This window comes from Phaethon aethereus (genome assembly GCF_964289735.1).
Source record: "Phaethon aethereus genome assembly, chromosome: 1".
Taxonomy (NCBI): domain Eukaryota; kingdom Metazoa; phylum Chordata; class Aves; order Phaethontiformes; family Phaethontidae; genus Phaethon; species Phaethon aethereus.
The window spans coordinates 213839551-213856879 of record NC_138575.1 but is presented as its reverse complement, the minus strand read 5'-3'; the positions used below and the strand labels follow the sequence as shown (position 1 = coordinate 213856879).

Here is a 17329-nt window from a genome sequence, read left to right as displayed (position 1 = left end):
GACTCTCCCTTTCCACAGAGGGGTCTGAGAACTCCAGATGGAAGACAAGATGGTTGCAGACACAGAGGTAAGGAAGGGCACGTTGTCCCTTCCTGTCACTAAAGCACTTTTCAGGGAAGTATTTAAGGTTTTTCTGAGCCAATACATAGCACAGAAAAAAATGTTGTCTTCTTTGTAGTTAAAATACTCACCTGGTTCCTGCTCCTGAGATTTTAAAAGTATTTTATATCAAATGGTCACATACCATCCCTAATTATATCAAGTGTATTTCAGGGTGCACAGTAGCTGTTCCTTTTCTACTCTAGGACTCTTGGATTTGTTTCTATCTAGTGAAGCTACCTTCGTGAGATGAATGGAGGGTGCCCCAACACAGAGTGGTTAAGAGCACTTTCCAGCCAGAAGGAAGATTTCAATCTCCTGTGGTAATGGTTAGGTCCGAATTTAGGTTCTCACCTTCTGCCTGATTGCTCTAACCTCAAAAACATATATATACATATATATATATTAAAAAAAAAAAAATAAAAATAAAACCTATTACAAAACCAGCAGCATAACCAGACCCACAGCCTTAAAAGAAGGATGATTTTTACTCCATTTTGTAAGGAGTGTGATCCTGTTGGCCTATGAGCTGTGCGCTCTGTGTACTCGCTCATGGGGTATGCAGGGGTTTAACCTAAGAACCGCTGTTTTCTGGATCGCTGATGGGTTTTAGCATGAGTTAGCTGCAAAGATACTTAGATGTGTCAAGATCAGGGTAGTTCTGAGCATATGCAGACATACAATGCTAGATGCCTGAGTAAGGTGGCAGTTGAACAGTGATTTTAAAATTGAGTTTTAGATATAGGTATTAAATTCTGCTGAAATCCTAACTTTAGGCACCAAAGTCCTTTTTTGGGTCAGCCCTGACACTGGTCTCCAATACAATAAAAAATTAATGGTCACATTATTAATCCTGAGCATAGTCTTCTGATTTCCCTAAGGACCCGACATTTTTTGTATGCTGTCTATTGCTGTCATGTTTTTATCTCTCACTTCATAAATGATGTATTAAGCAGAATAGCAAAGTGGCACACATTCCTCTACAGAATTTACAGCCACATCTATGCTGTCTTGCGGTCTGGTCTTGGTCTCTCTAAAGAAAACATCCCCAGGTGAACTCCACTATCATCCAGAGTACAAATCATGGATTGGCTTTCCCATTTACACTCTTTGGAGATATTATTCTTCCAATTTTGATCACAAAGATTTCCTTTTGCAAACACAGCAACTGAATAAACATCCAAGCAAGCTAACTTTTTTTTTTGCTTTTGAAACTTTTTACAATTAAATTTTAATTAGCATTTAACTTTTAATTAAAAAAAATTAACTTTAATTAAACTTTAATTCACTTCTTTTCAGTTGGAAATCAATGGAAGAAGCCAGCACCTTGTGATCAACCAGGCTCCCATGAAACATCAGCAAGTACTTTGTGGACCGTGGTCTAAAAATCTCTGATCTAAAGTATCTGTATGAGTCTAGGCACCAAATGTTCAGATAGAAGAAGTGCAAGGAAGCACATCTCCAAAGTCATGCAATTATTCTTCAGAGCCAATTAAAAGGTACAGTTCTTCTTCAGTATTGCTAACTCTTTTCCCAACTGGCCTGCCAGAGTGGTTCACTTTATTTCAACAGCACAGATTCCAGAGGTGGTTACACCTTCACTCTTCAGGGTTGACCTCAAGCACAAAAGAAACAAGTGATTTTCCGAGGTCCCTGTGGTCAAGAATGACAATAGTTCCAACTCCTTTAATTCCTTTTCTGGCAGCAGCACTAAATTGGAAGGCAATTTGAAGCCATTCAGTTGGTACTTGCACATTCTTTAGTTAGACTGGAAAGTGTTCGCGATGGTAACCTTTGTTTTATGGCTGAAAAACCCTGCCTTTATATCTTAATGTCCTAAACAGAGACTAGCATACAAACAGCATAATCTAATCATAATGTCTGTCATTCATAATTTTCTTTTTTCTTGTGTCAAACCCACTAGCAAAGTACTTTCCAGTCTTGCAAATCTCTCACTGGGCTCCTTTGAATTACTACTACAGTCATTACATAATTGTTATCTCCTTCCCCAAGAAATATTTCTCACCTTTGATGAAATCCAAACATATAATACAAGGTGACATTGGTGCATTCCAGCCTGTACAATTAAAATGCATTCTGCCTTCTTTAAATGGCACTAAGGCTGACCTATTTTCCATTAAAGATAGACCGACAACAGGGAGATATAACCTCAGCAGGGTCCATCCTTGGTTCCTTGTGCAATTAAAATTTCTGTTGCGACTAATGGATATACAAAAGATGCATGAGTTCTCCCAAAGTGAGAGTGAGCAAAAGTGTTTAAAAGTTGGCTTGTGTAACATTCGGGTTTTAGCCTCCTAAAACATTTGTTCAGGTGTTAGATTGAGGGTTTTATGTGTGTGCATGCACGCGCGCACACACACCCCACCCACATATATATAATCTTAGCAATATATATGAAAGTTGTCAAGAAACTCTGAGCAATAGCTATGGGTATGATAGTGCAGAATTGAAATTTGGGAGGAGAAGGGGTATATTTATGCTGAGTCACGGTTTGACAGTTTCTATTTCTCACTCCTTTTTACTAATTTTATTTTTGAGAAAATATTTTTTATGTATGTCTGTATAACCCTTATTTCCACTATTGATTATTTCATAGTGTGGTGAAACCCACAGATTTTAGCAGGAATACATTAATATTAGGTCTCCACTAACACAGGAAAAGACTATGGAAATGGGAACCTAAAAGGCTAGGAAAAGATCAAGATGGAGAATATTCTAGTAAGGACATTGGTCAACAGCTTAAAGTACAAGAGAACAGTTAGTAATAGAATCCCTTTGAAATTCACATTAACTATCTCTGTATGCTCTGTATATATCCAAACAATATTGCACTGATACGTATCATGTAAGTCTTCCATAATCAACTTTTAAGTGGTCTAGACTCCTAAATGAGAATGTTTGTGTCACAAAATGATTGGATATGCCCTTCCCTTAAATGTGGCTTGTAACCTGTGAAAGAAGATGCCTTCTCCTAAAGACATGGGCAGGTAAGAAATGATGAGACATGGTAATACTGTGAACCAGGAACGCAAAACGAAGCCCTGGTCTGGAAACCACACAGCTGCACAGAACTGAGTCTGTGCTAATCAGTCGTGTGAGGAGGTAAGAACTACATACGAGCAACAAGGACCTACAGTGGTGTATCTACACCTACTTGGTGTATCTATCTGCCTTCTAGAGTAGAGCTGTTTTGTGACCTGCCGGTTCATGCTATAGGCATAGCTAGTAAGCAACTGTACCTGGCAAAATAAGCGTGCCCACAGACTGCTGTTGGATAACACTGCCTTGTGCAGGATGCACAGAGTCACTAGAGTATCTCTGTGAGGTGTTAGCCTGGATTCAGTCATGTATTACTTTTTTTTTAATGTTGTTGAGCAGCAAATTGGGGTGCAGCACATAATGGTGAAACTAGCTTCCCAAAGGAATAGAAAATGATCTTTGCTAAAGTATATGAATGTGCTTTCATCTTTTTTTGTTTGTTTGTTTGTTTAAGTATTTATTATTTTGGACAAGGGGAGAGAAAGGGGGTATGAATTTAGATTGCAAAATATTTGTTATCTTTGAAGAGATAAGATGTAAAGGTTTTGAAAAAGAAACATAGCAACCTTAATTCAAGGCTCCCTTCTATGAGGCTGTCTTCTATATAAGGCTACATCAACTCAACTTTGAATTGAATTACATCACTCACCACTTCATATTATCCTTAAATAAAATAAAACAAACCCATAAAATTTTGGCACCTGAGGACAGCTAGGTCATGAAGGAGAGAGCCAATACAGTGTGCGTTTAGGGCCTGACTTACAAGTTCTATGTAACTACTCCTATCAAAAACTATTTAGCTTCTAATTCAAACTTTAAAACTCTTCCCTGCCTGTATTAAAAAAGTGCCATGACAGTATGAAGTGCACTAAACTGTACTACCTTGATATAGGAAAAAAATATGAGGAATCCCCTTGCTGCTTCTGTGACTTGCTAAGAAACAAAGACAGGCTGTTGGTTCATATCTCATTAGGTCTTCTCTGTATTAACCTTTACTCTGTATTGCTTTGAAAGTATTTTTTCTTTTTTTGTCACAGTTCATAGCTGCAAGGCATCTGCAGCTAAATAAAGTTAAAATTGTTGCTTATTAAAGAGTAGCTAAATCACCTCTAAGCAGATTTTGACACAGGGTTTTTTTTCCCCCTGTATATGAATTATGATTATGACCACCTTTCCACTGACAGTTAGCATTCATCATAATCCAGGTTGGTCTAGAATTCTGTCATTCAAGGTATGGAGAAAATCCTTATGGTGTTTACCTGTTCCTTACAAGCAAAGACTATGGGAGCCTGAATAAGTATTTTTAACTGCTAATGTTAGCATAAGAACATCCATAAAAATGTGTTAATTTCAGTAGGGAGTACAGCTATAATATAGCTTGGTAGTGCTGCTAGAAAGAGAATATTCACCTCAAGAACTTGCCCTGATAAGGGAATTACAAAACAGTACTCCAGAAAATATTTTTTGCTACTTCATTATTAGTTGGCAACATGGTGAAATAGTCAGGAAATCTTCCTTGGGTTTTGTTGCTGTGAAGGTGAATCCAATGTTAACAAATTGAATTTTTGATACTGATAGAAGATAATTTCATAAACAAATGTGTTGATTGAGAAGTCACTTGTAAAGCCCTCCATATTGCAGTCACTCACTGCAAAGCCTCAGCTTAGTGTTATCCACGTGTAACGTATCACAGACACAATATGCCTCAGCAAAAAGTTTGGTAGTTATTGAACATATATTACTGCTTTTTGAGATCTTCATAGAAAAAAAAGAAAGAAAGCTTGACAGGTTGGTCCCAGATTTGAGTCTATTAGAAAATGTACATTCACTGTTTGGTCTTCTATTCTTGATAAAAGATCAAGGTTCACTTCTGGGTAAGGAATCAGAGTAAACAAACAAACCATTGTACAGTTGTTTACAATCTAGTTTCCCCCCCCTATATATTGTTCGGTTCATTGTAATACTAAAGCAAAGCACTTGGTATGTAACTGATTTAACAGACTCCTTATAAGCCCTCAAAAATAGATTCAGTGTTTCTGAAAAGCCCATGTTTTCTTAAGGCCACGATAATCTGCCAAGAGTAATTTTGTCTTTAAAACAGCATAATTAATCTGATGTTTCCACTTCTCAAGTAATTCCTCTTCTTCCTCTCTGTTTCTCACAAGATGACCCAACGCCTCTCACTCTATCTGCGTAAACACTGGAGATCTTGAAGGCCTGGCTGTCCCCTCACTACTTGCTTGTAGTCATTGAGATCCAACGTTGACTTGAACTACATTCACAGCGAAGAAGAACTTTGAGTATAATCTCTGATGAGGAGCGTGTCATACTTCGGGGAGGATGGGATACAGAGAGCTGATTCGGAAACCGGAGAGCTGGGAGATGCACTTCCAGAATCGATGGAGTCTCTGAAAGGAGAAGGAGGAGTTAAAGCTACCAACTCCTCAAGGTCTTGCTTGGCTGACGGGGTCTCTGAAGTACCTTCTTTGATGCTGCCATTTGAAGGTTTCCTAGCTGACTGAGAAGCGCCATTGACTTCAATGGCAGGAAGCGGTTGGATCTCTGCAAATGTGGTCATTGTCGTAGGGAGCTGGATTTCCCGTGGAATCAGGTATGAAGAGCAGAGAGGAGTGGCCACCATTGTCCCTGGGGTGGCTGTTGAAAGCATCATAGAGTTCAGCTCGCTGATATTGGCTGTAAAGCGAGTAACCACACTACTGATCTGCTCCATGAGGGAGCCTTGAGACGAGCTACTTCGCTGAGGCGGCTCTGACTGGAAGGTAGGGGCATCGTCTTCTGTTCGGCTGACAGAGGCAGTTCTGTGGCTCAGGGTGCTGATAGGCGAGGGAGTCTGCGGTCGGTACTGAGCTGGGTATTGCTCTTCTGCTTCCGAAACATCGTAAAGCGTTTTGGCACTGGCCTCAGGAAAAGTAGCGCTGCTACTATGTCGGCTACTATCTGTGCTTTTAGAAAAAGGCTTGATCACTGCAGTTTGATTAGGGTTCTCTTTTTTGTTGATGTGGATTGACAACCGCTGCCAAAGGTGTGCTCCTCTGCTGCTTTTCTCGTTCTGGGCCCAGGAAACTGATTTCCCATTAGAGCTGTAAACAGAAATGGGATAAGATGGTAACTTGCATCAAAGTTAAAAATGTAATTACCGTATCTATACCATGGGTATGTGGCGTCCCAGAGCTTATATTCATCATAAAGCTGACTGTTATTTCATCTATATCGATATCATCTATATCTACATCTATTTCTATCTATTGTGATGTATCATTTTTATCTATCATTTCTACCTATATATTCTAGGAAAACAAAGAGTGTGCCAGCTCATTTCACAGGCCGTTTGTGCAACCAGCTGTGACCTACTCTGTGCTAGTTCATGGCCACTGCTGACCCCTCTGTTGCTGCCCTTGGGGCATAGGCAGTGTACATCTTGGAGGAGGGAGCAGCTTGATGGCTTCCCTTCTGTTGGATTGGTATCAGGAAAGGGGACTGTGGGACTGAGGGATGCATGGAGGAATGAGGAAGAGGTAAAAGATTGAAGGGAACAGATGAGAGACCTGGACTGGTTGCAGGAGGCAGCTATGTAGGCTGGTCTGGGAGCATTCAGTGGTAAGGAGTTTGGTGTAGGGTGATACCCATGGATTCCTGGTATGGGGCAGGCGGTGTAGACTGGGAGATGCAGAAGTATAATCCATTATGGCTGGGGAAAATATCTCTTTATATACCAGTACTTGGAGCAATACTCAGAAAGGGGCTATTCTGGTTGTGGGTGGAGAAACGCTTCTACTGGGTGACTTCTTCTTCATCAAGGTACTTGGTAAATTAGCCATTACTAGCTTAAAGCGCTTATTTATTTTTAACTGCAGGTCAGCTCAGAGAATAAAACTGTATTCCTAGTAGGAAAGAAATAACGGACAAGCTATACAAGCAGCTCCTCATGGTGAGCTGAGTTTGGAGACAGCAATAAACATATTGTTCCACTCTTCTGCAAAATGGGTCCTCTTTGGGTAGTTTTTCTTCAGACCCCATCATACCCTGCTCTTTCTCAAATTTGCGTATTTTTCTCCTCTTGCTACCTAAGGAAAGCCAGCGGCAGCACTTATAAACTCATGGTATGAAACCAATCCTTTCCTTTTACACCTTTCTTTGGCTGATGAGCTGGTGTTTATACATACATTAACCTATAGTTCTTGGGATTAAGAAAGACCATTAGAAACATTGCTTAGCTGAAACAGACAATGACTTTGAAATGTCAACAGGAAAAACATAGTCTCCACATACACATAAGCATGAGTTATATATAAAATGCAAAAATTCATTTTGGTTTCCAAAACATTTGCTACAGACTTTTAGGTTTTTTGGAAAGACAACCATATTGGAGACCCTGGCAGAGTATCACAGATTTGTTGTTTGTTTGCTTTTTAAGCCTGAAATAGACGTACTCACACATGTTAGCCTGCAGTGTAACAGTTTGCAAGACATGTAGTTTACTAAACACAGATGACTTTATACCAGCCTGCATGTGGAGGCTTGCCATGCACTATGAGTTTAATAGCTCTTCCAGTCATCTAAAAAAAAAGTTGGGTGCTGAGTGTAAACAAAACCTTCTTGTGGGTTCACATCCACAATTACATTACGTGGAATTACGATGGATCATGTAACACAACATATGCCAACAGCTTTCCCCTTCAAAAGCCACATGACAGAATCAGGTAGACAAACACAACATAAACCAGTGGGTATTTTAAGAGAGGCTAGACTGGGAGGTGATCTGTATGAGTATGTAAGGGCTCACTCCTTTGCTGCAGTGACCACCAAGGTGTGATCTGGATCTTGGAAGTTAACTGTTATGCACATACCCCCAAAATGCCAGGCAGAACAGCTGGTGGCTTGTAACTTGTTGTTCAGATAATCCTTTCTTTTTGCTGTAACACAATCAGAGCAAGCAGGAAAAGCAAAAACTAACCTGTAGCACTGATCACTTTGACTCTTTGCATCTCTGTGGATGCGATTCTGAGCTGAACAGGAGCTGGCATTAATGTCTGTAATGTCCTCAGAGGAAAATGGTTGCCTTTGAGGATTACATGCTCCTCTCACTGGAACATGTACTCAGTGGGTGTTGAGAGCTGTTTGAAAACCCTGGCTCCTTGGTCATGCTGGGTCCTGAGCTCAGTAGGAGCTTGGTGCCAGCAGCAGGAGCAGGATTTGGATCCTTTGGCAGATAAGATCTTGCCTCTAGTTCTGGTATGATGACCATGAGGCCTCCTCCCAGCCCCTGCTGAGGTCGAGCTGGACCAGGAGGCTGGATGACCCAGCACTTGTAAATATGACCTGGAAGAAAGAGAGGGCCTAGTTCCAGTCCTGAGTGTCCTCCCCTGGGTGAGAGGGGGTCTCAATTCCTGCTGAGTTCAGAGCTTGGAGGGATCTGTGACAGACTTGCCTACCGCAGAGGTGAAATAAATTCCATTAACATGAAGGATTAACCAATGCAAATAGAAATGTTTGCCCAAAGAAAGAGGTATATTCTAGAACCCCTTCTGACTTCAAGCGCTGGCTTACTGCAGATGTTTAAACCCTACAGCTTTAAGTGTGTACATGAGGACTAAATGCATATAGACATTTTCAATTGACTGCAGGTCAGATTGTAAGAGGTTGTGATGGAAACATGTCACTCCCTCCCCGGTCACCATTCAGGAGACAATTATCAAAGAGGCTGTGAGGAGCCTGGGGAAAGGAAAAGGATGAAATCTGGGGATTTGACCAGCCCTGGGGAAGGGCAGCTGACAAATCTTCAATGGAGCAGCTGTTACCAGCCCCCCTGAATTCCAGTTTGGTTTTGGGTCAGTCTTGGCTGATGCACTTGTTTACTGCCTTTGCACTGTGCCCAAGAGTAGTCAAGCTGTATGTGTGGCTCTCATGGAGACACAGGGCTCTAAAGGACACCCAGCGTCTGTTTGATGTAAGTTTTGTGCAAAAGTCTGAAAGACTACTATTCATTGCAAATTCTTTGATATAAAAAACTGAATAGGAAGCAAGCAGCAATCTATCAGTAAGGAATGAACCCTACAGTTAAAATCCTAGTAGTTTGCCCAGCCGTAATTGTAATTGTTACCTCAAAAATGTATCATCCACTTTATCATGCTGCACCTACTTACTACAGAGTCAGCACTGGACTGGGCTGTGCAATCATTTGTCACCTCTGTGAAAGGAGCACCACTTGTTTTCATATATCGGTATGAAGCTGGGTTATGGGTAAATTCCAGTGATAGTACTTTACAATTCTGCTCTAACTGCATGTTGCTACTCTGTCAAGTTAACTGGAAACCACTGCAATGCACACAGTTTAAAAATAGAGAAATAAAGATGGATCAGACACATAGACTATGATGTCTACTACTGGAATTGTTTACGTTTATTATGCCCAGCTCTGCCATGACCCTTTGATGATGGGAAACTCCATGTCAGTGAAATTTCGGAGTTTTCTTGCAGATAGATTTTGGCTCCCTCACATGAGAACAGCAGAATTACACTTTTGAGCTCCCAAGGGAATTCCACTGCTAAGTTTCACTGAATACACATTTTTCTACCCATATTTTCTGTGTAAAACAAAACCTTTTGCATGGCACATTTTTTCTTTTCTTTCACTATTTGTTAGTTATGGTCAGTTTTATTTATGAGAGGGATTTCCTCAGAACCAGTCGTATTGTTTCTCCAGCCTCTTTAGTAAAAACTACTTTGATTTTGATACCTAGGTTTTTTCCCAGCCTGCTGGACTTACCATGTTATAATACGTGCAAGAAATGAAAGTGGTATAAATGAGAGAGCTTTTGAAGTCTCTGCTATCTCAAATATTTCCTCTACCGTTGTCTGCTTGCTGACAGAATAGCAATTAGAATTGTTTCTCATTTTGTTACCTTAGTTAATCTTTTTAGAGTCACTTAAATTTTGTCTTTAGGGCTTTGTTCTGTATCCGTAAGGGATATTAACTTCTTTTCAACCACTTAGGTGTTAAGATAAATGTTCCTCTCCCCTTACACGTGTTTTTTTTTTACTGTCTAGAATGTTGTCTTTTGTTTTGATTGAGGTAGCAGAAGATTTGTTTCAGCATTTCTTGCTCTGTGCTATGATTATCTATGAGATGGTGCATAGCTCTGCCACCAAGGTTTCTTTAACCAGATGTTACTAAAGAAAATGTGTTTTGTGAGGCCCTTCAAAATGCTGAAGGAATGAAAAATGGGAAGAGGATTTCACAGTCAGAGCAGCTGAAAACTCATATATTTTAGCAAGGGTGCCGTTCTCATTAACTATCCAAAGTTGCTAAAATTAATTCTGATGATGAGTGCCTAGGGACTAGTATTGGGACAGTTACTGAAAGCATATGTAATTTGAAAATAAGTCACTTATCCTCTTGTTAATATCTTTAAATGAAATAGGAAAATAATTTTTAAATGATGGAATTTATTATTTTCTAAGAATGCTTAGAATGTCTAACTACATAATATTATTCAACGGTGGAAACAAGGGGAACCAATAAAGACTAATACAAAAATTTAGGGGAATTTTTGTTCTCTATCACGTACCAGTATCAGTATCCAATTCCAGATTAGAAATGATACAACAAGAAACAGATACTGGACAATAACTTAATGGAGACCTGTATGATCTGTTTGCAACCTGTCCTCACATGAATATAATAAAGAACAATTTCAAATTCTTTAATTTATAAGTCCATGCATGAAAGTTCATATTTCAGAACACTGATCTAAATTTTATGGAGCTAAAATTGTCAGCAAAGTTATGCTTAGATGTTTCAATGGCTGAAGTAGAGTGTTGCATTCAAACTTGAAACAATATCTTGTTTTTTAACAAGCTGATGTAGTTAGCTTACTGCTCCAAGGCTGTGCAGACCAAGTCTGTTTCTTAAGGGCAGTCTTCTGTCTTTAAGGAAGAAGTCCTTCTGTCTTACCCACAGAAGCAGCTGGCAATGGTAAGCAGGATAAACTTCTGTGCTTAACTTAGTCCATACAACTTTCTGCCAAGGAGGACTCTTGTTACTCAAAATAGATAGTAAGAAGCTGTCGTCCTTTTAGAGTTCTCTGCTGAAACCTTATTAAAGACTCAATGATGTAATTACTCTGCCTGAAAAGGATTTGTGTGCTATCTGCAGATTTAATTAAAAAGAGACTCTTCATAAGGGGTGATCTGTGTGTGTGCCTGTGGTGCATGCAAGCATGGGCATATATGTGTTTTACTTCTCTAGTCTTGTCACTTGAGCCAATCTCAGATCAATATACATTTTGCTTGCAGTGACCCAAGTTCTTCATCCTTGGGAGAATTCAAGTGCGACATACAAAAAACACTGAAATGAAATGAGTGGTTCCAGTGAGGAACTCCAGTATACCTGTATGAAGAAGTCATAGTTTCTCCTGGGACTGTAGGACAACCTGGATGACTGTCTAATACTGGGCACAGAACCTTAAGGTGTCTGAACCAGGTCAGTTCTACCTCTGTAATTGCTTATGTTGTTGCTATTACTCTCATTTTAAATAGCTTTTGAGGAAACTTCTACATGTCTAGATAACTGCTTCCCTGGGTAAAAGCCAATTCTGCCACACACAAATAGCCTACTAGTCATGTATCACTCAAGTTATTTAGCTTAAATTATTCCCATGTTGCTTGTTCTATGGAGATAAATAACAACAAAACAGAAAAGAAAAATGATACAGGGCAAAAATTCATTTTGTCCTGTCCCAAGTTCTGGAAGTAAACAACATATTTTGCAATTATTTTGCAAACAAAGAGAGTAGTTTTCTGTTACCAACAGCAAGGGCATTCATTTGTATTACCCTACGAACTGTTGATACCTCCTTTCCCCATGAAAATCACAGCTGAGGTTGATATGAATGACTTTAATGTCTAAGGGTGAAAGAAACTACAAAGTGAGATTGAGCCGATGGACAGAAACTTTGCGGACGGCCTCCAGCACAGCCGCCAGCGATGCTAGTGCGGGCAGCTGGTTCAGCGGCACGCCTGGATAGAAGGGGAAATGAAGCGTCTGGTGTCTGAATGAAACATTTCGAGGATGCCTATTATCATGACCCAAAATACATAAATGATTTTGATATCAGGAGTAACTTCTTCCCTCTATTACTGTGACCTCACTGCAATTGTTAAGGCAGATAGTGCTGGGTTTCCCTTCTCATCTGAAAAATGTCACTTCAAGCATCTCTGACCACATCCCTGCTACACTGAACCATCCTGGTCACAGGATGGAGAGAGGACAATGCCACGTCTTGAACTGTGAGTTCTGCTTCCTGATGCACAAAGCTTTAAGTTGCTTTCAACATTGCTTCATCAACGCACTTTTTTTGTTTTTTTTTCATTGATAATTTGCTAAAGGTATAAAATGAAAAGTGGGAAAAATGGGAATCATTAGCTTGCCTGACCCTGAAATCAAGAGCATGAGGAGAGGAGAGGAGAGGAGAGGAGAGGAGAGGAGAGGAGAGGAGAGGAGAGGAGAGGAGAGGAGAGGAGAGGAGAGGAGAGGAGGGGAAAGGGAAAGGGAAGGGCAAAAGGTTTAACTCTCCCAGTTGTATCTCCAGAGTCAAGGGCTGATTTGAATTCTATCCTCTGCCAAGAGCATACAATTGGAGGAATTTCAGGTATTTGGCATACCTGATAAGGAATTACAGAGGCATTTATGCACATGGGACTTAGCAGCAGAAAAATTACTCCTGTGAATTATTAAGCAGTTTCTTATTAGCTGCATTTAATCAAATAAGGAATAAAAATATGATGCAAGAAACACAAAAAAATGATATTGTGATGCCTGATTTTGAAAGCCTCATAAAACATCCCATTCCATAATTGATTTTATCAGATATATGTGAACGATGCTCACAGGTGATGCAGTATACAGAAGTAATAACTTCTCTTAATGAGAAATGGCCTTAAAAACATCACATAGTGTACCCATTACTGCTATCTTTATGTCACTTTTCATCTTGAAAAATACCAAGCCATTTGTAAGACCAATATACAGAGATAGTTGGGCCTTGATGTGAAAAATATCCACAGTAGGTTTGGAACACAAGAATAATATTGCATGAGGGATTTGAGAACATGAGCTGAACAATACTGCCCAGTATGAATTTGCACAGCATTTTTCAGACTGAAAGGATGTAAGTGGGATTTGATCAGTATCATGGGACCTCTTTGTCCTGTGAAATGATGAGATTTTTTTCCTTATTCACAAATGGGCAGACCCCTGCATCCGTCTTTTTCCATCTGCACTTCATCCCAGTGACCTGTAGCACTGGTCTGATACTTACTGAGGCAGGAGAATGGCACCTACTTTCCTTTCTGCAACATCTACGTTCTCTCTGGGAGGTTCCCAGGCTATTCAGTGGCAACTCCACTTAGCTCATGACATTTGACAAGGACCACTGGCCAGGACACTGTGGCTGGAGACAACAAAACACAGCCATTAAATGCAATTGCACTCCCTTTTAAGCAGCAGGTGTTCTTAACTGTTTGAGTAGGTCTTGCAGCTGACAGTCTTGCTGTGGAACTATTAGACTGACAGAGTTTCCAGTCTTTTTGACTGTTAGGGCATCCTCTTTAACAGGAACCTTTTTCTCCTCTCTACTTGACTCAGATCGATTACAGTCTGGAATGCAAACAGATTCTTCACTGTGAAGATATAAAATATAAAAAAGAAGTTTTTCAAGTGTATATATATTCGGCCACGCAAAACAGAGATGAATACTGTACAACAAATTACAGTTGTTTGACATTTACATGTACTTTTCTTCTCTTCAAAATTCTCTTATATAGTGACTTCAGATAGCTTTTAAATGAAGAATAAATATCACTGAAGGCAATGCAATGTAGGGAAAAAACCCAACCAGACGACACACAGACAAGAAACAGAATCCCAGCTGACAAATGATAACAGGCACGTATACATTTTGTGCAACACTCAGCGATGACTGTTCCTGATGTTACTTAAACAGCAGGAGTCCCCCAGGTGTGTGCTATGTGGTGTTATAGTTGACAGCCTTACGTACATGAGTAAATATTGTTGTACCCAAGGGGAACATAACACTGTGCAAATGTTTCACTGAACACCCTCCTGCAATGATAAAATACACCTGTGGTGTAAGACTTGGGAAAAGTAAACGTATAATTTGGTCATACTGTGCTCTAAGGTTATATTTATAAATACCTTACAGGGGTCGATAAGGAAAGAGTAGATACTTTAATAAATGGTAAACAAAATGCTTCTAACTTGTAGTAGAATGTAACACAATGATACTATGCTTATTAAGAGTATTGTTTCATGAAATATTTATAACCATCTGTGACACATGCGGCTTATTCATTTATTAATGGAGATGTCTGCAGAAATGGATTTTCTGTCCCATTGGAGAGTTCAACGTTTGGAAATCTGACTGGACTCAAAATTACATGAATTGCTGAAATCTCCAAGTATTTTACATAATTAAATAGTTTGAAATATTTCAATACAAAAACATCAAAATGGCCATATTGAAACAGTTTATTCCAGTAACACTGAAAAAATGTAATATTTAATATTCATTAAAATCGTAACATTGGTGTATAATGTCATGCAATATATAACCAAAACAAAATTGAAAATAAATATATAAATTAAATTAAAGTTATGAAAAAGATGTCCTGAACTCTGTTTAAAATGAGTTTGAAACCTTTCCTTAAAACCGCTGTAAAACTCAGCGCTTTCCCACAAGACATTTAGATTGAGAATAACCAACATTTTCATACTGAAAAGGTTTTCATCAATCAGTTTTTCTCTGCTCTTTTTAAAAGCTCTTTTGATTATACTTAATGTAACCCATAATATGCAGCGGGACCACCATTCCAGAGGAGTTCTGCTTACTCCCAGTTTGAGTGCTGTCCTCTTCATCTGCTCTACTGGCTTAATGAGTCAGGCGTAAGGTTTCTCCTCCCCAAAGCACCATATTACGACAACATCACACAGGACACGTGGTTCAGATCGCTTGAATGAACACGGTGCAGAGTTTTTTTGGTGGTCAGATGGAACACAGAAATCAGCAGTGGCCATGTGTTTTCTTTTTTCTTTTTCTTTTCTAAACATACTATATGGGATGCACAGGAATTACAGACAGAGGATCTGGCCTGGCATTGCCCCAGGGCTGCTCCTCTTGTTCACAGACAAATCACACTGCCCTAAGGCCACTTGCTGTTTGCTTACCTGGTCATTGTAGCTCTCCCACCATTCCCCATACTCCCTTTTGGGGTGAAACACTCTATTTCCGACTTGTGCGGGGCCAGTCTCCTGCCTTTGTACCTAATAAATCACGACAACAACAGGAGCAAACAGAGAGAAGTGATTGTGTGCTCAGCTTTCTGTGGCAGCTGCTGTGCAAAGGGCCATGCACATGAATGCTACTGTGGCAGTGGTGTGGTATAGTGCAAAGCAGCCGTGGGAGTGGTGGAATAACTGTATAAAACCCCAGATATATGCTAAAGCAAACAGAGCTGTGCAGGAGAGGTGCTCACCATTTTCTTTTTTTATATCTGTCTGGGAGGAGCTAAAAAATTCTACAGAGTAAATAACATGCTAACTTTTTGTCTTTAATATTTTTTGGAGTTAGACCAAAATGTTTGGCTAAACAGTTTAAGGGAAACAACACTTAAATTAAGGATTAGTGAGAAATCAGCTGGTGGCCACATTCTCAATACTAACATAATCCTTTTCTCTAATTCTCCATCTCTGTAACAGTTGATTGTTCCTCCGCTTGTCAAAGCAAGTACCAGTGTTGTTGATTCATAGAATCATAGAATCTTTGGGTTGGAAGGGACCTTTAAAGGTCCAACCCCCCTGCAGGGAGCAGGGACATCTTCAACTAGATCAGGTTGCTCAGAGCCCCGTCCAACCTGACCTGGGATAGTTCCAGGGATGGGGCATCTACCACCTCTCTGAGTAACCTGGGCCAATGGTTCACCACACTCATTGTGAAAAATTTCTTTTTTCTATCTAATCTAAATCTACCCTCTTTTAGCTGAAAACGATTACCTCTTGTCCTATTGCAACAGGCCCTGATAAACAATTTGGATGGGCTCACAGTTCATGTCATGAATGGGCCTTCCTCTCTCCATTAGCAGTAAAAGGAGGCTAGATGACTTGCTGAGATATAAAGTCAAGTGAAATCAACTCCAATCCTAGAGCCCAGTGAAGTGCTATGAATGTTTTAAATACCATACCTTGCACTTGGATGAAAAATTCACTTTGATAAACAGTTTAATACTTTAGGATCTAATTAAACCCTGGATAGGATATCAGGATAATACCTGGTTGTTGTTTACTCTCTGAGCACTGATTTGGGGTGCAAGCATTGAAGAGGTCTTATGCTGGCTCTCTTCCCAGTGGTGAATTTTGCCCTAATTGTATAAATTCTTGTGCTAGGTGTTGAAATATCTATTTAAATGTTTAAATAAAATTTGTGCAAGACGGCTGCAGATGTCTTCTCAGAGAGTTTGTGAAATCCCATTCCCACATGCTACGAGCTGCATTGTGGGCATTTAACACACTTCTGTGGGGAAGCTTGTACATTTTAACACTGCTACCATTACAGAAGAAATTACTTATTTATTGCTTGTCTGTTAACCTGATCTGGATAGCAAAAGGTACCTTGAAGAGAACAACCCTGTAAAAGAGAAATAACCTGAGTACACACAAAGTAAGGCTAAACTTTGGGTGCAGTTGTAGAGGATCCTCAGAGGCAGTGTATATTGCATAAATAACTGAGCAAGAAGCTTAGTGAATCTGAGAGTGAACTGGAGACAGTAAAATGAGGTGTGCTCAGTGCAGAGAAGTCCTTTCATTTACATATTATAACCTTACTGAAAGGAGGAACAACAGGAGCTTTGCGGACTGGATACCAAGGTTTTAAGGCAATCCAGAGTGCGGTATATGCAGTGCTCCCAGATAAGCATGAAGCTCGTGCAGGACACATACATTTTAAATGGAAGTCGATTCCTAGAGCAGAGGAAAAAGTGGAGGGCTTAGAGAGTAGATAAATTCACTGAAAAATAGAAAGGAAGTCAAACTGGATCATGCAAATTAATTTGGGGTAACCAGAGAGAGAGCGCAAAG

At 39.8% G+C, this 17329-nt stretch overlaps 1 protein-coding gene across 3 annotated transcripts in view; it reads right to left on the bottom strand.

Moving 5' to 3' along the window:
• Window positions 1–5437: 5437 nt before the first annotated feature.
• GRM5 (glutamate metabotropic receptor 5) overlaps window positions 5438–17329 on the bottom strand; it is a gene marked incomplete at both ends in the record, with an annotated part of 282842 nt that continues 270950 nt past the window's right edge. Inside the window, 3 exons of one of the 3 annotated variants that reach the window (XM_081997025.1) lie at window positions 5438–6260; window positions 13699–13860; window positions 15425–15520. In XM_081997025.1, coding sequence (XP_081853151.1) covers window positions 5438–6260; window positions 13699–13860; window positions 15425–15520 — 1081 coding nt within the window. The remainder of the gene's footprint in view (window positions 6261–13698; window positions 13861–15424; window positions 15521–17329) is intronic. The other 2 variants (XM_081997027.1, XM_081997026.1) reach the window with 2 other exon arrangements.